At 44.6% G+C, this 21,096-nt stretch overlaps 1 protein-coding gene across 1 annotated transcript in view; it reads left to right on the top strand.

The window, feature by feature from the left end:
• Positions 1-21,096, top strand: part of col9a2 (procollagen, type IX, alpha 2) — a 33,692-nt gene that overhangs the window by 11,462 nt on the left and 1,134 nt on the right. Inside the window, exons 7-31 of the mRNA XM_015955985.3 lie at positions 5,616-5,639; positions 5,742-5,795; positions 5,891-5,944; positions 7,039-7,089; positions 7,175-7,231; positions 7,307-7,360; positions 9,170-9,223; positions 9,334-9,387; positions 9,871-9,924; positions 10,172-10,225; positions 10,340-10,393; positions 10,465-10,518; positions 10,594-10,647; positions 11,937-11,981; positions 12,067-12,120; positions 12,184-12,237; positions 12,317-12,370; positions 12,450-12,521; positions 12,831-12,866; positions 12,977-13,021; positions 13,357-13,389; positions 13,467-13,613; positions 13,701-13,755; positions 13,910-14,098; positions 14,179-14,256. Coding sequence (XP_015811471.3) covers positions 5,616-5,639; positions 5,742-5,795; positions 5,891-5,944; positions 7,039-7,089; positions 7,175-7,231; positions 7,307-7,360; positions 9,170-9,223; positions 9,334-9,387; positions 9,871-9,924; positions 10,172-10,225; positions 10,340-10,393; positions 10,465-10,518; positions 10,594-10,647; positions 11,937-11,981; positions 12,067-12,120; positions 12,184-12,237; positions 12,317-12,370; positions 12,450-12,521; positions 12,831-12,866; positions 12,977-13,021; positions 13,357-13,389; positions 13,467-13,613; positions 13,701-13,755; positions 13,910-14,098; positions 14,179-14,256 — 1,534 coding nt within the window. The remainder of the gene's footprint in view (positions 1-5,615; positions 5,640-5,741; positions 5,796-5,890; positions 5,945-7,038; positions 7,090-7,174; positions 7,232-7,306; positions 7,361-9,169; positions 9,224-9,333; positions 9,388-9,870; positions 9,925-10,171; positions 10,226-10,339; positions 10,394-10,464; positions 10,519-10,593; positions 10,648-11,936; positions 11,982-12,066; positions 12,121-12,183; positions 12,238-12,316; positions 12,371-12,449; positions 12,522-12,830; positions 12,867-12,976; positions 13,022-13,356; positions 13,390-13,466; positions 13,614-13,700; positions 13,756-13,909; positions 14,099-14,178; positions 14,257-21,096) is intronic.

Here is a 21,096-nt window from a genome sequence, read left to right as displayed (position 1 = left end):
TTCAGAAGAGCTTCGTCACATACCTTTTCTGTGGCGATGTCAGTGTCACTGTCCATGTTGCTGTCATCATCCCGGGGTGAAACAAGCAACACCATTTTACTGTGAAAAAAAATCCTCCTGGGCGCTTTCCGTAGCACTCCTTTAACCATTCCTTCATTAGACTTTCTAGCATCCATCCTTTCTGGTTGACTAAAGCCGCATGGTTCAAAGCTTGGGAAAAAAGAAGTGGTTTATAGTCTGGAAAATACTGTAGTTTAATTTACTTTTAACTTTTACTGCCTGAAACTCTTAAATCGCTCTGATGTCTGCCTATGGCTGTTGGTTGTCCTGAGCCGTCCCAAAGAAGCATTCTCAAGAATAAATGAAACCATGATCCCGCTGGACTGAGACTTTTCATGAGAACATTTGGGAGGGTTTTCATGGTGCACAGCTTAATGTTTGTTAAAAATCACGATACAAATGTTTCCTTTAACTCTGAAAGGGCCACCATACGTCTCTACGAGACCAGCCTTGAGGGTCATGTTGACTGCTGCTTTTAAAAGTCAATACATTCACCTTGTAAGGTTATAATTTCAGAAAATATATTTAACGAGCTAAATAATGTTTTTCAACCAAAACTAAAACCCAAAAAGCCAGTTTCAGAATAGTAACTGTCCATGTTATCAGTCTAATGCTGTTTCTATGGTCACATTTCTTTTATGCCTCTGTTTCATTTTCACTCTTCATTTATGTGTTAGTTATATTAGACAAAAATAACAAAATTAAGAGGAAAAGAAAGACTGATCAAGTTCTGCAGATGCTCCCTGACTACAAATTCCCAGTCTGGGTGTTCTATTTGTATTGTGTCCAGAGATGCCAGTGAGAAATTCTCAGACCAAAATAGGTAGAAATGATCATATTTTGTCTTTTGTTGTAAAATAAACACAGAATCCACTTTTAATGAAAGTCAGGATCCATTAAGGCTGAATGTTTTTATTTGATGAAATAATTAAGAACAGTCAGAATGACCTGTCTAGTGTTAAAATGGAGACCAACACTGACGGTGAAACCATAACTGGATGTTGTTTTGGAACATTGTCACTATCCCTTTTACACTGAACAAAAATATAAACGCAACACATTTTTTTTGCTCCCATTTCTCATGAGCTGAACTCAAATATTTTAAATGTTTTCTACTAGGGATGAGCGAGTACACCACTATCTGTATCTGTATCTGTACTCGGAATGGGCGTGGCCTAACCCTGAAGTGGGCGTGGTTTACATCAATATATTATTTTAAGTCTGAAATTGATATGGATTGATCAGAAGTTGATATGTGCATTGTTTATTTGAAAACTATTTACAGAGCAGCCTCAGAATTGAGATTAAATATTGTTGATCACAATAGTAAAGAAACTATTTCAGAACAAGTGTTTCAATAAAATTAGAACATTAATATTTAAGTGCATGGATTAATACAACTGAACTCATGCACTAGGAAATATGAAATGCTAGAACCAGACACAACTTTATGTATATATTTTTTATTTTAATTTGATTAAACTGATTTTTTCTTAACGTTCTTGGCATTTTGCCCCACACAAAGTTAAACAAAACAATGTTGATTAAGGTGTGTGTGTCTGAGGCGAGCTGAAGAAAACCTAGGGAAAACTGAAGAAACGTGAGCAACAGCGAGGTCCGTTACTGTCTGTGTGTGTGCGTGGATGAGCCGCACGGACTGCGCTCCCGGCCGGCTAGAGAGTTTCGTGTGTGGGGAGGGGCGGGCGCTCTATGTGACTTGCCAATCACAGAGTGTGAAGACAGTCAGTTACCCAATGAGGATTTTCCTTCAGCACAATTACAGATATTTACGAGGTTTACTCGTTTCATGCTCATATTCGTCAAAAATGCTGTACCCGTACCGACGAGTATCCGGCTCATCCCTATTTTCTACAGGCACGAAAGACCCATGACTCTCAAATATTGTTCAGAAGTCTTTCTACATGTGTGTTAGTGAGCATGTTTCCCCTACCAAGATAGTCCCATCCCACCTCACAGATGTGGCATATCAAGGGGCTGATAGACAGCATGAATAATGTACAGGTGTGCCTTAGACTGCCCACAATAAGAGGACACCCTGAAATGTGCATTTGACATGCTGACTGCAGGAATGTCTACCAGAGCTGTTGCCCGTGAAATAAATGTTAATTTCTCTACCATAAGCCATCGCCAAAGGTGTTTCAGAGAATTTGGCAGTACATCCAACCGGCCTCACAATTGCAGACCACATGTGACCACACCAGCCCAGGACTTTCACATTTAGCATGTTCACCTCCAGGATCGCCTGAGACCAGCCACCCAGACAGCTTTAGCAACAATCGGTTTGCATAATGTAAAGAATGGGTCGTTTACATCTTACTTATGAACCATAAAATATGAGATTCCATGGAAATATGAAATATCAATCTGATGGATCTTTGACTATTTTAACCAGAAGATCGTAACTTTTTATTGCAGGGATTAAGTGACACTTTGTATTAACTCCAAGGAAAGAGAGAGAGTCAGGTTTATAATAGTTAAGAAATTTTTTTCTACACAATTTAAACAAGACTAACTTAAACACTCTGTGTACTGATGGACTAAGGTGGAGTGAGACATGATGAATGATGATTGTGTGTGTGTGGAATGTTATTCAATTCAATTCAATTCAATTCAGAACCAGCGGATCCGGAGAAGCAGTTAGTTCTGAGTGGGAGTGAATGTTTCACTCTAAACTTTAGTAGGAGATTTATAGCACACATGAAACGCCATCTGTCAGTCTAGATACCCAGGGGAAGCCTCCGTTAGATCCAGGATGCCGAGGTCCTTGTGGATCCTCTTTGGTACCAAAGCCAGTAGAAAAGCAGCGGTGCCGACCAAACTAGTCTTGGAATGCTTCCATGTCACAACAGGTTATCGCTGGCGTCTCCGAGACCCTGAAGGGGTCGTGAGGTTCAGCTTTTATTCTGAAGGAACCATTACGGTCAGTTGTAACTTGCAACAGATTTTATCCAGCTTGTCAAGGTTCTTTTGGCTGAAGAGGAAGTCCAGATGGCCTGTCCAACACTTCTCTAGAACGCTTGAACTAAAGAAAAGGTGGCGTGGAATAGTTTTTATAATTGTCACATTTTGGTTTACTGGCGAATCAGAATTTGAAATGCAAAAGAGCGTTTATACAAACACCACAGATAACCACGCCTAGCCAGAAACAAAGGTTCTGATAAGATCAGAAAAAAAGGAAATGTGTCATGTGGATTTAGCATTATGTGTCATTAGTGTCTAGTGTAAATGTCCAAGATTATAATTACTTGTAAAATACTACTGATCACAGGATTACAATATCAAGTAATAACATTGTCATTTCACAAATTGATTGAACATTGGGCTCACATTATTATTGGTAATAACAAAGTTGTTGATTATGTTTTCATCAAAATAGTTCTTTGTCTTCATCTTGACAGAGGTGAAGCAGTTCAGATGAGCAGAGTGCATGAAAGACCTTGGCCACTATCTCATGTAGATTAGGCTGTCAGAGACTTTATGTCTCTGCTCAAGCAGATGCAGCAGATCATGACTTTTAGGTCAAAAACAGAACATTCATGACGCTAAAATCACCAGAGAATTTCTGCACAAACTGTCAGAAACCGTCTCAGGAAAGCTCATCTGCATGCTTGTCATCCTCATCGAGGTTTGGACCTGACTGCAGTCTTTTGCCGTGACCGACTTGAGTGGGCAAACATTCACATTCAATGGCGTTTGGCACATTGGAGAGGCGTTCTGTTCACAGATGAGTTTTCAATGTTTAGGGCAGATGGCAGACTGCATGTGTTGCGTCATGTGGGTGAGCGGTTTGCTGATGTTATCGTTGTGGATTGAGAGGCCCATGGTGGCAGTGGGGTACTGGTCTGAGCAGGACTATGTTATGGACAATGAGCACAGGTGCATTTTATTGATGGCATTTTGAATGCACAGAGGTACCGCAATGAGATCCTGAGGCCCGTTGTTGTGCCATTCATCCACAACCATCACCTCATGTTGCAGCCTGATAACACACGGCCCCATATTGCAAGGATCTGTACACAATTCCTGGAAGCTGAAAACATCCCAGCTGTTGCATAGGCAGCATACTCACCAGACATGTCACCTGTTGAGCATGTTTGGGATGCTCTGGATCGGCATATACAGCAGCGTGTTCCAGTTCCTGCATATATTCAGCAGCTTCACACAGCTACTGAAGAGGAGTGGACCAACTTTCCACAATCAACAACCTGGTCAACTCTATGGGACAGAGATGTGTTGCCGTGTGTGATGCAAATGGTGGCCACACCAAATACTTACTGATTTTCCGCCCCACCACCCCCATAAAGCAAAACTGTAAACATGTCAGGGTATCCTTTTATTGTGGGCAGTCTAAGGCACACATGTACATTATTCATGCTGTCTGTCAGCCCCTTGATATGCAACACCTGTGAGGTGGGATGGATTATCTTGGTAAAGGAAAAGTGCTCACTAAAACACATGCAGACAGATTTCAGAACAGTTTTTGAGAGTCATGGGTGTTTTGTGTATGTGGATGAATTTTCAGATGTTTGAGTTCAGCTCATGAAAAATGGGAGCAAAAACAAAAGTGCTGCATTTATATTGTTGTTCAGTGTATAAAACAATCAAATGTTTTATGGGCTTTTTAAATACATTTGAAGCACAAGATGAGAGCTAATATAGTATAATGCATTTTTATTAAATATAACAAAGAAAACAATCCCCATATTTTATTCTTGCATGTGTTTTGTGTATTTTTAGTCAGGTTCAGTGCATGTTTCATTTAGATATAGAGTAGCATAAGTGAATTAATAAGTTGTTTTTGGTAGTGGAGAAAATACATGATCTAAAACGTTGCTTGGGTGATTAAATTCCAAAGCCTCAAGCAGCTGCCATGCTACTTCTAAAAAGAGTTGCTACTGGATGCATTCAGCATAAGTGCACCAACAAGCACACTGGAACCCAGCTGGTCTCCCATAGAAATCTCCCAGTTACCCTTTTTGTTTTGCCTATATGTCTAACCAGCTGTGCCCCCTCATGTCTCCTTCTATCCAGATGTGGCATCAGTTTTCAAATCCATTGGATTTATTACCATAAACAGCAGCTCTGCATGCTGTGTGACACTTCCTATCAACACTAGGTGGTGGTCTAAGACCATCCACCTCAAAGCCTTGAGCACAAGTCCAGAGCCTGCAATGACATGCTTGAATGCAGCACTATTAGTTAATCCTTTGTTTAGTGTTAGCAGGCGTCCTGTCTGTGTGCGTGTGTGTGTTCGTGTGTGTGTGTACTCTTGACAACACATCTTGCCCTGTAGGCTGCTCTTCCTCTGTTAAAGTGTCCTTCCTTAATTGCTGTGTTTATAATTAACTCTAAGAAAAAACATGCAAACGAGTTGTCTTGTGTGTTTGTGAGCTCTGTTTGACCTGTGCTGACACTGTACACATGCATTACTACGGTACTGCTTTTGTTGTTAATTGGCTTTCAAAACATCAGTTGGATTTTTTTTTGTTCTGGAATAATTCCATTAACTCTGCTTGTTGTTTGTGTCTGCACAGGGACTCGGCCTTCCAGGTCTGGCTGTAAGTAGCATGTCTGCTGGTTTTGCTTTTTTACGAGTGGAAATTATTTCTACAATTGATGTTCTATTTTTGCATTAATCATCAATGCCATTGGCTACATAGGGTACTCCAGGACCAATTGGTCTTCCAGGTCAGATTGGACCACCTGGCCCAAAGGTAGGACAGCTGATCAGTTAAATATAAAACAGCAATCACGAAAATCCTCATTGGTGTCCTTTTAATGGTAATCTTTTGTTGTTTCATTAATCCAGGGTATTCTAGGACCACCTGGACCTCCAGGAATACCTGGACCTCCTGGCAAACCAGTAAGTGTCCATCCAGGTGTAAGTGTTGTTGATGAAAGACCTTGGCCACTATCTCATGTAGATTAGCCTGTCAGAGACTTTATGTCTCTGATCGAGCAGACGTAGCACATCATGACCTTTAGGTCAAAAACAGGACATTCGTGGTGCTACACCTGTTTGTCATGTGACACAGTTTCTATGTGCAGGTATGTGTTTTGTTTCTTAGCAAAACATCTCTTAAATTATTGGATTAACTTCAGTGATTTTTTTAATTGGATGCACATCTGGTTAACTTATAAAGTCAGCCAGATTCAAGATGGCCACCACAGTTAATTGACCAATTGAACACAAAAATGACAGAAACTCAGCCAGATTTACAGCCTTTGACATACAATCTGATGTTGTCGTAGCCAGTAAACCTCAGATCATTCATTAATCATGATGTGCTGCTAAACGGGACAAAGTCATATCTAAACATTTGGATGAAAACGACGTTAGCAGTCGTGTTATGGCACAAGCTAATGGGGACACATTGGGTTTAATAAAGCTTATGCTTCTAATGGTATGGCTGCAGCTGCTTAATGCTGCTAAAGGCACCTACAGAGTTAGAAGAAGGCAGTGACAAAGTGCTAATGCCTTGCAGAATATTTGTTTATTTCAGCTCATGCAGTAGTTACTGTGTGTTTTTAAATGCATGCTGTAGCTACCGCAGCCACAGCATGCTGCTTGCACAGGTTCCAGTAGACACAAGGTCTTGAGATTCTAAAAACACTTGTAAGACTTACTCTTTAAAGGCATCTGAACTCTTGAGTGTCTCAGTGAAGACGAGGATGGGAGTCATCAATGAGAGTGATGCTCCCAGCCCATAGGACTGTCTTTGTTTAGTTTAACTGCTGAGATCCGAGGACGCATAATCCCTCATCAGATCAGAGGGGTTTCTCATCTAACGGTTTCTGTAGATGCTTCACTTCCTAACTCCATTCAAAAATAGAGGGATGGTGGGGTTAGATGAACGACGGAGTGAGTGCTGGTTCAGCTTTGTGGAGAACGAGTGACCTTTTTCCAACCATGACCGGCAGACTTCTTTTCATCGATGTGTCCATTTTTTCATCTAGGGTCCTCCAGGAAAGTTTATTGGTGTTGAAGAAGGAAGCGCAGATTTCCAGGTAAGAGCACTTGGGTTTATCCTCTTACAAATGACTAAACAGCCAATGTGTTGGTGATCCAACTGTTTGCTTGTCTTTACAACAGTGTCCTCTCAACTGTCCCTCCGGACCTAAAGGCCCACAAGGACTGCAGGGGGTAAAGGTAAGGAGGATATCTGTAGATCTTTCTGCCATGACATTTATTAGACCTGTGTCTTCACCGAATCTTGTTTTCTAGGGACACAAAGGGCGTGCTGGTGTTCTCGGGGATCCCGGCAGCATAGGCAAATCGGTGAGACTCTAAGTACACACATGCACTCAGACAGCTGTGCATGTTTATGTTGTACAGTCTTGCACACTCAGCCACTGGTGAGGACCGGGGGAGGTAAGGATTAGTTCTAATGAAGCCCCCTGAGGCACATGACTGCACTAATCTGGCTGTGATTAGTCAGGCTGGGCCCCAGCCCTGCAGTCTGCATCACCTAGCCAGATGAAAGAGGGGGTGAGTGGCCAGGTACATGAAGGGGAGGAGGAGAAAGTCAGGGTTCATGCAGACCTCTCACCTCGCTGTTTTAAGCAGAGCTAATGAGCACGCTGTGGGCTTCAGGGGAACGGCTAACCAAGCCAAAGGAGTTAGCCTCTGATCTTCCCACACAATGAACCTTCTGGCAGCACAAACATGCTGGGAACATTCACAACACACACAGTAACCACTCCTCATAAACTCAACTAGTTATTTTTAGAGGATCAGCCTCGATGCAAAGTTGCTCTGTCTTCTTCTTTCCTTTCTAGAGACATGCATCAGGAGCTGTTAGCATCTCTGCCTAAACCAGAACTCTGATGTTGGCAGTGGAAGCAGTTCTTTAGAACATCAGACCGAGGATGGGCGTGATAGGGGTCAAAGGGCAAAACAGACGTCACTAAAAAGAGAGGGTGGTCTAACAGGGATGAGAATACTATTGGTACACATTTAGGGAAATACTTTGATTTTGGTGCTTTACTTGGGTTCAGAATTCTTACTGGTGCATGTTAAGCATTAACATGTTGGTTTTGGCTCTTGCGGCTGGTCATCATTGTTTGTCGGATTTACTTGTGAGAAATGATGACCCGTGCTAATCCATAGAACAGGAACTTGTAGCTGAGTCACAACCAACACACACTTACCAGCTGGACAGGCTACAGCTGTTGGTGTCAAGCCTGCCAGTCTGTTGGTAAAATACATAACTTTCAGAGAATAGAAATTCCACCTGCAACTGCAACCTTGGATCAACCCGATTCAAGATGGCCACCATGGCCAGTTAAGATTAGAAACAAAAATAGCCACAATTCAGTCAATTTAACAGCTCTTTAGGCAAATGTTGGTGCTGTACCATCAACCAGAGCATGTTGAACTGATGCAAATACAGCTTACACACCACAGGGCAATGCAAGAGCTCAGGTTTATATCAACAAGGCAAAATCTTTGGGATCGTAAAACAAATTTGAAAAACTCTACAAATATGCACTAAGGCCATACTAAACCATTCAAACACAAATATTCTTTCTGAGCTTGGAGGTCCAAGCTCTGAGTTTGCCTCATCCTTAGCTGATCCTAGTGCATTAAATTGGTCCTTGAACACTCTCTGTTTAGTGTCATTTCTGATCACTCATCACTCTTTTTTAGCATATCATGTGGGGCAGAACAACCAATTGTTCTATGTCCCTGAGGAACGGGTGCAGACATGCATCACCAACACAGGCCTGACAATCACACAATTAGAACGCTCTGGTCCATTTACTCATTTAACAGACATGCACCTTAAAGTCCACGTGTTTCTGAGTGTGGAATTGGAAATGGGCCATTAATTTTTGATTAGCTTTCTCTTGCTGGCTAATTAGCTTCAGCTAGCTTCATATTATTTAGTTTGACTCAGCAAGTACACAGCACACAACCATCAAAGGCCAGTTAAGACATAAAATACAGCGATAAGTAAGTGGTTTCAAAAGTATTTTCTTGCTTAAAGTTTGAAATCAAATGTGCACACAAGGCAGTGAAGGACCACCTGCAAGTTTGAACAACTTAAAAACTTATTTATCTGCCTTTGTCTTTTTTCTATACCAGGGACCTAAAGGAGAAGTTGGCATCTCCGGGGAGCAGGGAATCCCAGGGCCTCCGGTATACTGTTACATCATCACTACTGGAACAGAAAACATTTTGTAAACCTTGAACCCTAAGATTGGTATTCGTGTCAGTGCAGTCTTTGATTGTCTTACTCTCCCTCTTAGGGCCCAATGGGTCTGAGAGGTTATCCAGGAATGATGGGTCCTAAAGGAGAGGCTGTGAGTGCCACATTGCTTCTTTCATTTTTACCAGAAAAAAACAATGTTGTTTTATTCTTTATATGTAAAATCATTTACTCCAGGAAAGCCCAGCCAGACCTGGTACTGCTATACAAACACCATCTATTACCAGCAATGGGGACATATGGAAATGACGCTAATGCAACCCCCCCCCCCCCCCCTCTCTCTCTCTCGCTCTCTAATGAGTTGGGGTTGCCTGGGTCCATCGTGTCTCCATCTGCACTTAATGATCCGCTATAGCCATTCATCTTACTGTTAACATTAGCCAAGTTAGCCACGTTAGCACCACGGCTTGTTGCCAAAACAAAAGTATCTGGCTCTCTTTGCAGTTCCCATTAGTGCAGTGAGTTAAGCTCTAATTACACCGTTATTGCAGTGAATAGTAGGCTTCTGCATCTCAGCCTTTGCCTGATCTGAGGTGATTGATTGTTCTTTGTGTTTTTTTGTGTGTGTGTGTTGCAGGGACCTCGTGGTTACAAAGGCATCAACGGACCTGTAGGAATTCCTGGCCCTCCTGTGAGAACACACACACACACACACACACACACACACACATGCACGCACGCACGCACGCACGCACACACACACACACGCACGCACACGCACGCACGCACGCACGCACACACACACACACACACACGCACGCACACACACACACACACACACACACACACACACACACACACACACACACATTCAGATAAGCCAAGTCCTTTCTTGTGCATCTCAGGTTTTCTAAGAGGAACATTCTATTTTTCTTTAGGGTGAGGAGGGACCTCAGGGACCACCTGGAGAGCAAGGAGACAAGGGAAACAAAGTGAGAGACTCTTCTTGTGGTTTTTAAGTTTTTCTATAATAGAAATAGTCTTTAAAACTTGAACAGGGAAACTAATTTACATTTCACTGAGGAATGTGTGCCCAACATCTGCAGGGCAGCCAAGGCATTCAAGGTCCACAAGGTGCTGTTGGCAAAAAAGGAGAAAATGTGAGTAAAGGATGAGCTTTTTAAATAATTTGACAAATGAAAACCATAAAGTGATTTATTGGCCTTTTCAGGGTCTTCCAGGTATTGATGGAAAAGATGGCACTCCCGGTGTTCCCGGAATTAAAGTAAGCAAATATTAGGAATAACTTCTTAGTTCAGTGTTCAATTCTTTGATATCACGTTTGCTGTTTTGTTCACAGGGTGCTCCTGGTCAGTCTGGACTGCCCGGTCCTCCTGGTCCCCAGGGGACAGCAGTAAGTTTTTTTTATTAGGTTTATGGGGGGAGGTGGATAATAGAGAGCCTTACTCTCCTTCCCTTCCGGTTGGCTCATGGGTCTTAAGAAAAACTATAAAAAGACTGTAAGTCAACGGGGCTCTAAACTGGTCTGTTTGGTCTGAATCAAACACATGTTGTACTTCAATTTAAATGAAAAGTAGAGATGCAAGTTTCAACTATGTCTGCCACATACTTTCTGATTTATTAGCTTGTAAAACTTGGTCAATAAAAAAGACTACAAGTCAGATGTTGCATAAATGACGTCACAGCAGAATCTCCTCCCCGAGAGTAGCTGCTGCTCTTCACATGACCAGATTTATAGTGGCTTTCGCCACTTTCCATCCTTGAAGAAGGATGTGAAGCTGGTTAAACTCACAGTCCTTCTCTTCTTCTCCGTGTCTGGTTTGATGACATCAGTTTGGTGAGACTGGCATTTGTAGTTCGTTACGTCTTTTCACTCAAATCCTACAATAACTTTTGCTGCCATTTGAAAATAAACACTTTGATGGCATCAGAAACAGGTCATTAAAATTCAGAGGCATCCATGACACTTATCAGACGGGATCAGAAACTAACCTTGATCCTGTCGTAGACTCCCATTCATTTTTCTGGCAGGTGGGGACCCGTGGTCTGGAAGTATAGGGTCCCTATAGTTTATATTCTTATGTCGCACAGGCTAATCTGGCCTAAGTAATAGTGCAATGAAGCAGAAACAAACAATGGAGGCCAGCTATAAGTTGTGGTTTAACAGCAGCTATGAGACACATGCTGTTTTAGAACAAAAACCACCTTGAAACAGCGTTCTTCTCCCTCTGCAGAGCATTAATCACAATCAGACCAGTGGGAAAACATGGTGTGTGTGTGTGTGTGGTGTGTGTGTGTGTGTGTGGTGTGTGTGTGTGTGTGGTGTGTGTGTGTGTGTGTGTGTGCATTATTTTGACTAACGGTAATGGAGCATAAGATGCACTCTTGTGTGATCACTGCTGTGACACTAACACTGCTGCAGACTCAATCGCTGGAACTTAGCCACCTTTATGTTCTCTCTCTCTCTCTCTCTCTCTCTCTCTCTCTCTCTCTTTTATTGTTTCTTCAAGCATCTAAGCTACCCACCTTACCACCCACCTCCAGCACTCTCACTGTCGTTTTCAGATGCAATCACACCTGCACTTTTAAATTTACTCTTCATTCTCCCAAACTGGGCTGGGTGGTGGAGATGCAGATGCCGTTTTGTTTTGTATAAGCTTGTCTTAATAATTCTGTCTGCAGGGATTACCTGGCTCCCCAGGAGCAAAGGGAGAAGCAGGAGTTAAGGTACCACATTGGTTTTTTGTTTACCAATTTAAACTTTAGTCTGTTTTTTTTTCTTCCTTATAAATCCACACTCTGTCCTTGACAGGGCGAGCCTGGTCCTAGGGGTCATGCTGGCAGGGCTGGTGCTCCTGGACCTTTGGTAAGTTAGCTATGAGTGTGTAGTAGCAGCCTAAGGTGTACTTATTCATTGCCTCACTCGTAGGGAGAGCCTGGTATTCCTGGTGAGGCTGGAATGGAAGGAGTCCCTGGACCCAAGGTAAAGCCATTAGCATTGCTATAAACATTAAAACCTGTAATCTTAGACCAAATAGACCTAATTCAGTTGAACTTTGCAGGGTGACAGAGGCCAAAGAGGAGCAGTTGGCTCACAGGGAGAAGTCGGCATGCCTGTAAGTTGCTTTATAGTTTCCTCAAAGTCCTTTTGAACTAAAAACAGGATGTGCGTTTAACATTATTGTTGTTCAACAGGGAAGCAAGGGAGAACGAGGACCTACTGGTGTCCCAGGACCACAGGGGCTTACTGGAACTCAGGGAGACAAGGTACATGTAGTTTTGCACACAGGAAGTGCATCTGTTATAAGATAGTGTAGTTCAGCAGACCTGCCTATTGGGGGCAGTGCTTACCTGCGGATAAAACCCTGTTTGAATCCACAGTAGATCATTGAATAAGAAAAGCAATATAAATGATAATCCAAGCTTTCTCATCTTCATTGTCTTGGAGACAAGACAACATTTTTCTTACTTTGCAATCACCAGTGTTGCTGCCCTCAATCAATTATTAGTGCTTGTGCTTTGTAAAGCATAATATATTCTGGATTTGACCACATTTACAACTGTCTCTTCTCTCAGGGCTTCCAAGGCAAAGTCGGTGCAAAGGGGGACATAGTAAGTAGCCCTTTCCGCTTTCGTCAACAAAGTTGTCCTCAACAGAAAACCTGAAGCTCTACATCCTTGCTGCAGTCTCCCCCTCATGCTCTGGTTTCCGTTGCTTTCAGGGCGATCCTGGCGTTGAGGGATTGGCTGGTGAGAAAGGCGAAAAGGTAAAAATGATTAAAAGCTAAGCTAGAGCTGTTTCAAACTTCTAAATAACCACAGCAAAACTTTCAGACTTAAGATAAGAAGTTGGTTCCAAGCTGAAAGATATTTAGTGCCAAATGTTTGAATAATGCCAAGGCTGAGCAGAAGAGGTTTTAAACGTGCATGCATATCTGTGTGATGCTAGTGAGTAAGCTGTGAGACAGTAAAGAAGGATGCAAATTGATTCTTTGAAACTGCATTTCAGAATTCATAACATTCCTTCTAGAGTTATTGCTGAATGAGTGCATTTGAAGCGTTGCTTTTTGACTGTGTTGGTAACACCTGTCTGCTGTAACAGGGCATATCGGGAGAACCTGGACCAAAAGGACAGGTGAGACAGCTACCGGGAAGAAACAAGGTGGCCACGGATGTGTGTTGTGCATGTCTGTAATGCTGTTCCCTTTGCAGCAAGGAATCAGGGGTGACCCTGGGCACAACGGACCCACTGGGGACTCGGGTAAACCAGGAGACCAAGGACCACCTGGAGTACCTGGTCCAAGGGGGCTTAATGGAGAGCGAGGAGTACCCGGCATGCCCGGCATCCAGGGTGCAGCTGTGAGTCCAGATCACTTTTCATCACAGAAGGAATGTGTTCGGTTTTAAAATCACTCCAGCTCTCATTTCTGTCTCCCTCCTGTCCAGGGACGCGATACGTCAGACCAGCATATTGTTGAAGTGGTTCTAAAGATGCTGCAGGGTGAGCATGCCTACGTGAATATCCACCTTTGATGTATGCAGGGTGGATTAGATTGGATCATTTTCCACAACGGTTTTCATCTCCTGAGCAGTCAGTTGCTGGCTTCGAAAGGTTAATAAAACATGATGTTTGCTGTGCTTTTTGTTTGGTGCAGAGAAGCTAGCAGAAGTGGCAGTGAGTGCCAAGAGGGCTGTGCTTGGTGGGGCAGGTGTAATGGGACCCCCTGGGCCTCCTGGACCTCCAGGATCACCTGGTTCCCAGGGTCCACATGGTTTACCAGGTGCTCGTGGCATTCCTGGTATTATTGGAGCAGCTGGACAGATTGGAAACACAGGACTTAAAGGTAAAAATGACATCACAGTGATGTGTTTGTACGTCCCAGTTGGGTTTTATGAACGTCTTCATTTGTTCGGTCCTCCCTAGGAAAGAGAGGGGCAAAGGGAGTTAGAGGAGATCCAGGTAAACCTCACCCAGGACAGCCAGGACCTCCCGGAATACAAGGTAGGAACTTCTTTCTCCATTAGAGTTGTGCGCAGGGTACCAAAACACTCTCCACACACATTTAGGTTAAGGGCAGAAAATCTCCAACTATAAAGGAAATAAAATAAGTAAGTAGCAAAGTAAAATAAACCCTAAATTTCTCACGTGTGTTTCTGTTAGCGTGAACAGGAGATTCTGTGTTGTTATTCAAACACATCTCTGATTTTCACGATGGCATCAGTAAACCCGTATCTGTGTGACAAACATTTTGCTTTTAGTTGTATGTTGTAGGCAAGAGGCTGATGTGAGTTTACTCACAATTTCACCTAAAAACAAAGTAACATGGGCTTTGTCACAGCCCGATGCGGTGAAGTCAGATGGATGTGAGACGGATGGTTAAGAGCTGATTCACTGAGAAATCTTTTTTACTTCGTCATTTGAAACGTTATTGGTCACTCTAGGTTCAGCATGCAGCCAGAATGTGAAAATGGTCTTCTACCCTTGATAAGTAAACGAAGAAACTCTTGGATTAGAAAGGTCACTCTTTTTACCATGAAAAACTAACATTCATGAACTCACCCATCTTGGCTCAGGACGGGAAAGGCTGTTGTTGGTTTAGCGTCCCAGAAACAGCAGAGAACGTCTTAGCTGGTGGAAGCTAACTGTTACCATTAATAACTCCACCACATAGCAGAACTCCTCCACACGTGTTGTTTGTGGAGCTAAAACATCAATGTTGCAAATAGAGTAAGTGGTAGAGTTTTTTTTTACTGTTAGCCAATCAGACGAGAGATGTCCAAATATCAGGAAGTAAGACTAAAGATCCTGTCATCTGAAGCTCAGCTCTGCTCTGGGTCACATCCATTTCCTGAGACAGGAGATCTGTAGAGACTCACTAGACACTCATTTATACTAGAGACCACTGCAGACATGCTGAAAAAAAACAAGTAAACTTGGCTATTTCGTTTGGTGACATCAGAATGGGACCTGATATGTGATCCAAACCACTGGGCCAAGGACTGGCACCAGTCCAAGGTTTGTTTGGTACTGGGGTAAAGAACCGTCAGAAGAAATTCCATAGTTCAAAAAGAAAATGCAATGCAGGGTATAAAATGTACTGACATCTCATATTGTGACCATAATAGAAATGATGTACATGATATATTTATGTTATAAGTTTAATTATAAAGATTTAAGGTCGGAACGTGTTTTGCCACGCTTGTGATCAGGGGTGCCATATCATATATATTATATATCTCCATATATTATATGGTTTAAAAAATGGTTTAAATTTTTTTTTCCAGTCGTTCAGGAAAATGTGGTAATCAACAACTGTTAATAGCTCTCCATACAGAGTTTTACTGTTAGTGTAGAAAGTTCTTTGGGCCTGTACCATGTAAAATTGTATCTGAGTGTGTGTGGTACGCACAATGATATCCACAGTCTGTGCAACTCAGTAAATCCTTAGATATTCTTTAAAGGTTATTTTGAAACCTCTTTGTTGCACTTTGCTTTTGTGCCGCATCTCTTCTACCTCAGAGTAACATAAAAATGAGCATTGTCCTGCATGTATTCCGTTTTTTATTGATTTGTTAAAAAATGTTCATTAAAGGGAAAAAAGGTGGATTTAGAAGGCAGAAGTAAGGAAGGCAAAGAGGAGAATAAGTACTGGAAGGACTTGGCATTACATCTTTTGCCACAGGAGAGGCTGCTGAAAGGAATTTTAAAGGCATCATTAACTCCAGTCATTTAGCAGATGCTCTTGAATGAGAGAGTGAAAGCATTGCAACTGTAGTTTAAACACACTGTATGGACAAGTATGGTAAATAGGCTAGGATTGTCATGGTTTGCGTCCTGCGTCCCCCTCATGTGTTCTTCAGCCCCCATCTAGGTTCCCGTTATGTGTCTCCTTGTGTTCCTCATGTCCCTCATTACGTTCCCCAGCTCACTCCAGGTTCTCCCCTTAGGTTTCTGTGCCCTTTTAGGTCTCCAACCCCTCCAGGTGTCCTTCTACGATCCCCCTCATGTGTACCCAATCTTCTTGTGCCCCTTTTTTTCCCCAGCTCCCTCCCGGTCTCCCTCAGGTCTCCCCAGTCACCCCTCTGTAGTTTTCTATAGGTTCAGCTTTTCATGTTATTAGTCTCCTTTAGTGTTCTTTGGTTCCCCTGTGCCCTTAGTCTTTTAAGTTTATTATTTATTTAGAGATTTTTAGGTTAGAGTTTATCCCCTCTGCTTGGTTTTCCCTTCCCATTTAGTTAATTGATTTCACCAGTCTCCCCTCAGTTCTCTCTCACCACGCACCTGCTCCTCATCTCCCAATCACCCAGTCACTGTGTAGATAACCCTGTCTGCAGTGTTTTGTTGGTTCCTCCTCATGACAATCTAGGTTTTGTTCATCAAAGAGCGTTTTGTTTTTGTCAGTCGGGTTACTGACTTTAGGCTTGGCTTCCTGCCCCTTTTTGGATTTTTGGACATTGACTCCTAATAAAAGGATTTTACGGTTTACTACGCTCCTGCCTTGTGTCGTTCTGGGTTTCTGTATCTTGGGTCCTGACCTCCTCCTGGCTCAAACGTGACAGAATGGATTGACCACACCAGGACCCAGCAGAACCTCCAGGTTCACCAACACCTTCACCTGGTCCCAAAAGTGTCATCTCCACCTCATCTCGACGACGACGTCGCCATTGTCGCCAGCAGCCTCCTGAGGGCAGAGCTGCGCCATCAGCCCAGGTGTTGCCGGCCTTAACTGAGGAGGCAGTTAGGTGGATAATACAGAAGTTTGAGGACTCTCTCTGGGTAATCTTTACCGGACCATTATGCCCCAGCCAACGACTGCGGGTGGCTGAGGGGTTGGATGCCATCTTTTCCACCCATCCGGAGTTGACAGCGGTTCCAGCCCTTGGTAAGCATTACGTTTATGTCCGGAGTGTTTATGGGTCGGCACTTGAGGATGTCCCCGCAGAGGGTCTGGCCTGCTGTGAGGGATGGACACCTTCCCCAGAATCCTCCAGCACCACGCCAGGTCCAGCGGTGGTCCCAGAGGTCGAACTGCATCCAGGTCCAGCGGTGGTCCAAGGGGTCGCACCGCATCCACGTCCAGCAGTGGTCCCACCTCAGTCTCTCCAAGAGGCTCTGGTCCAGCCTGTCCAAGAGGCTCTGGTCCAGCCTGTCCAAGAGGCTCCGGTCCAGCCTATCGAAGAGGCTCCAATCCAGCTTGTCCAAGAGGCCCCGGTCCAGCCTGTCCAAGAGGCCCCAGTCCAGCCTGTCCAGGAGACTTTGCCTGTCCAAGAGACTCCGCCTCCAGTCAAGTCAGTGCCACATCCGGCGTCTCCAGTCAAGTTGCCCCCTCCAGAGTCTTCACTCCCTCCAGCTTCTTCGCCCCCTCCAGCTTCTTCGCCCCCTCCAGAGTCTTCGTCCCCTCCAGAATCTTCATCCCCTCTTCCTCCAGTGTCTTCGTCCCCTCTTCCTCCAGAGTCGTTGTCCCCTCTTCCTCCAGAGTCTATGTCCCATCTTCCTCCAGAGTGTACATCCCCTCCGCCTCGAGAGTCTTCGTCCCCTCCATCTCAAGAGTCTTCGTCCCCTCCGCCTCTAGAGTCCTCGTCCCCTCAGCCTCTAGAGTCTTTGTCCCCTCTGCCTCTAGAGTCTTCTTCCCCTCTGCCTCTAGAGTCTTCGTCCCCTCTGCCTCTATAATCTTCGCCCCCTCTGCCTCCAGATTCCTCAACGTCACCTCTTCCTCCAGAGTCCTCAATGTTCCCTCTGCTGCCAGAGTCCTCGGCATCCCCTCTGCCTCCAGAGTCCTCGGCATCTCCACCCTACAAGTCCATCTTTGGCAGCAGTCACCGCCGTCCCGGTCCTCGCCTGTCGCCTTCTGTGCCCCAGACGCTGGCTCCCCAGACTCCGGATCCCCCGCCTGAGTCTCCGGTCCCCCAAGGGCCCCCGGATCCCCTGCCTCTGTCCCAGGCCCATCCTGGTTCCCCGTTGCCGGCCTCCGAGACTCCCCTGGTCGCTGGTTCCCCATCTCCTCCAGTTTCATTGGCTGCCAGTCAACTTCAGGGTTCATTTCAAGATCCTGGTTCTGGTCTATAGGGCCTTACATGGACAAGCACATCTTACGTTGGTGAACTTCTTAGTCCCTACACCCTCAGCAGGTCCTTGAGGTCCAGTGATCAAAGCCTACTGGTTGTGCAGCGCACCAGGCTAAAGACCAAAGGTGACAGATCATTTTCTGCTGTGGCCCCCAGACTCTGGACCTCTCTCCCCCTGAGCCTGAGATCAGTGGTCTCCTTTAAAAAGCAGCTGAAAAGTCACTTGTTCAAAGTGGCCTTTGTATGACCTTCTTCACCACTCTCTCTTTATTCTGCTCTCCCCACCTATTCCACCTTCCTCAGGATCAGCTGATTTCCCTCTTTCCTATTCACTCTCTCTTTCTTAACATTTTTTTTATCACAAGTGTCTATTTTTGCTCATTTTAAATATATTTTTTACCATTTTCTAAATTATTTTTTATATTTTTACATTTTTTGTTTTTGTGAAGCACCTACTGATTTTCATCTTGAGAGGCACTATAGAAATGATATTTTCTTCTTCTACTTCTTCCATTGCTGGCCTCCCAGACTCCCCTGGTCCCTCGTCCCCCGTCACCGGCCTCCCAGACTCTCCTGGTCTCTGGTTCCCCATCGCCGGCCCCCCTGACTCTCCAGGTGCCGGCCTCCCTTAGTCCCTCGTCGCCGGCACCCCTCACTCTCCAGGTCCCGGCCTCCCTTGGTCCGTCCTCGCCGGCCCCCAGACTCTCCAGGTCCCGGCCTCCCTTGGTCCCTCGTCACCAGCTTCCCCCCGGACTCTCCTGTGTTTTGGTCCCCCCTCGCCCGCCCTTGTGGGTTGTTTTCTGTTTGGTCCCTCCTCTCCCGCCCTGTGGTTCCTCGTATCCTGTTTTTGTCCCTGTTTTCTGTCTGTGGCTTTGTCTTTTCCGTGTCTTTTGTGCATCTGGTATCCGCCCTTGTTTGGGGGGTACTGCCATGTTCTGTGTCCTTGTGGTCCCCAGCCCCCTTCAGGTTCCCTCATGTGTCCCCTTGTGTTCTCCATCCCTCTCTATGTTCCCCTTATGTGTTTCCTTGTGTTCCTCATGTGTCTCCTTGTCTGCGTCCCCCCTCAGGTGCCTCCTTGTGTTCCCCAACCCACTCCAGGTTTTCCCCTTAGGGGTTCCCCTTAGGTTTCTGTGTCCTTGTGGTCCCCAGTCCCCTCCAGGTTTCCTCTCAGGTTCCCTTCTAGCCACTCCCTGTAGTTTTCTATAGGTTCAGGTTTTCATTAGTCTCCTTTAGTGTGTGTGTTTTCCTCCTCCACTTGTTTATTTCTCCCTCACTCCTCGGATCTTTAGTTATTTATATTTTGGTTCTTCTGTGCCCTGAGTCTTTTAGGCTTATGTATGCAGTCTCATAGGTTATGGCTTATTCCCCTCCTCTGCTTAGTTTTCCCTTCCCATTTTGTTTATTGATTTCATCAGGCTCTCCTCTGGTTCTCTCTCCCCACGCACCTGCTGCTTGCTTCCTAATCACCCAGCCCCTGTGTATAAAACCCTGTCTTGTCTCTCAGTGTGTGTCTGTCCAGTGTCGTTGGCAGTGTTGTTCTGTTCCTCCTCGTGATGCTCTAGGTTTTGCTCATCAAAGAGCTTTTTGTTTTTGTCACTCGGGTTACTGACTTAAGGCTTGGCTTCCTGCCCCTTCTTGGATTTTTGGACATTGACTTCTAATAAAAGGATTTTACGTTTTACTACGTTCCTGCCTTGTGTCGTTCTGTGTTTCTGCATCTTGGGTCCTGACCTCCTCCTGGCTCAAACGTGACATTATGGTAGCCTGCGCTCATGTGAAGTTCCAACATCTATGAAAGCTGCAGTGGTCAAGTCAATGTTGAAGAAGTCAGGCTCTGACAAATTAAAGGCCTATTTCCAAGTGTCTTTTTACCTTTAAATCATTGGAAAAAGTTGTCTACCATTGGCTGGTTTGACTTAGATCAGGGTTTCTCAACCCTGGTCCTCAGCGCCCCCCTTTCCTGCATGTTTCAAGCACACCTAATTTACATAGTTGAATAGCCTCCTCAGGAGGGCATCAAGTGCTGCAGGAGCCTGCTACTCGGCCATTAATTTGAGTTAAGTGTGTGGCAGTAGAGAAGCAGTAGTGTTTGAAAGGGCAACATGAAAAAGATGTAGGACAGGGGGGAGCTGAGGACTGGGGTTAAGAAACCCTGATTTAGATTATTCTGGTAGGTTTGAGACATTTCAGTCTGGATTTAGTGCTGCATTTAGCACCTGTTAATTGTGTTGAATGATGCCTTCATAGCTATGAATCAGGGTGCAGCTGTGGTACTGCTGTTATTGGACTTAGCAGCAGCCTCTGACATGGTTGACTATGACATTCCGTTGGATTGCTTGGAATGGGTGAAAATCACTGGGTCAGCCCTTGAATGGTCGTACTTCCTCGGCAGGAGGTTTTATGTTATGTTGGACAGTGCTGCTTCCCCCTGCAGCGGGGGAACCACAGGGTTCAGTCCGGGGCTCACTCCTCTTTGCCATGTATTTCTCCCCTTAGGAGTACTCCTAGGAAAACATGGCGTTAAATTTCATCTGTATGCATGACTGCCAGATTTGTGTCCTGAGACTGGAAGGTCCATTTCTAAGCTCCTGACCTGTCTGGATGAAGTTAGGTTCTGGCTTACAGCTAATTACCTACATGTTAATGAGAACTAACTAAGCTTATTACATTCCTCTCTACTAGCAAAGGGGCTGTGAGCTCTGCTCCTGGTTTGGATGTCCTGACACCCTGCCACCAGTCAGTTGTCAGCACCCTGGGGTGAGACTGGACTCAGGAC

Source organism: Nothobranchius furzeri, chromosome 11 (genome assembly GCF_043380555.1).
Source record: "Nothobranchius furzeri strain GRZ-AD chromosome 11, NfurGRZ-RIMD1, whole genome shotgun sequence".
Lineage (NCBI taxonomy): Eukaryota > Metazoa > Chordata > Actinopteri > Cyprinodontiformes > Nothobranchiidae > Nothobranchius > Nothobranchius furzeri.
This window is presented reverse-complemented; position numbering and strand designations above follow the sequence as displayed.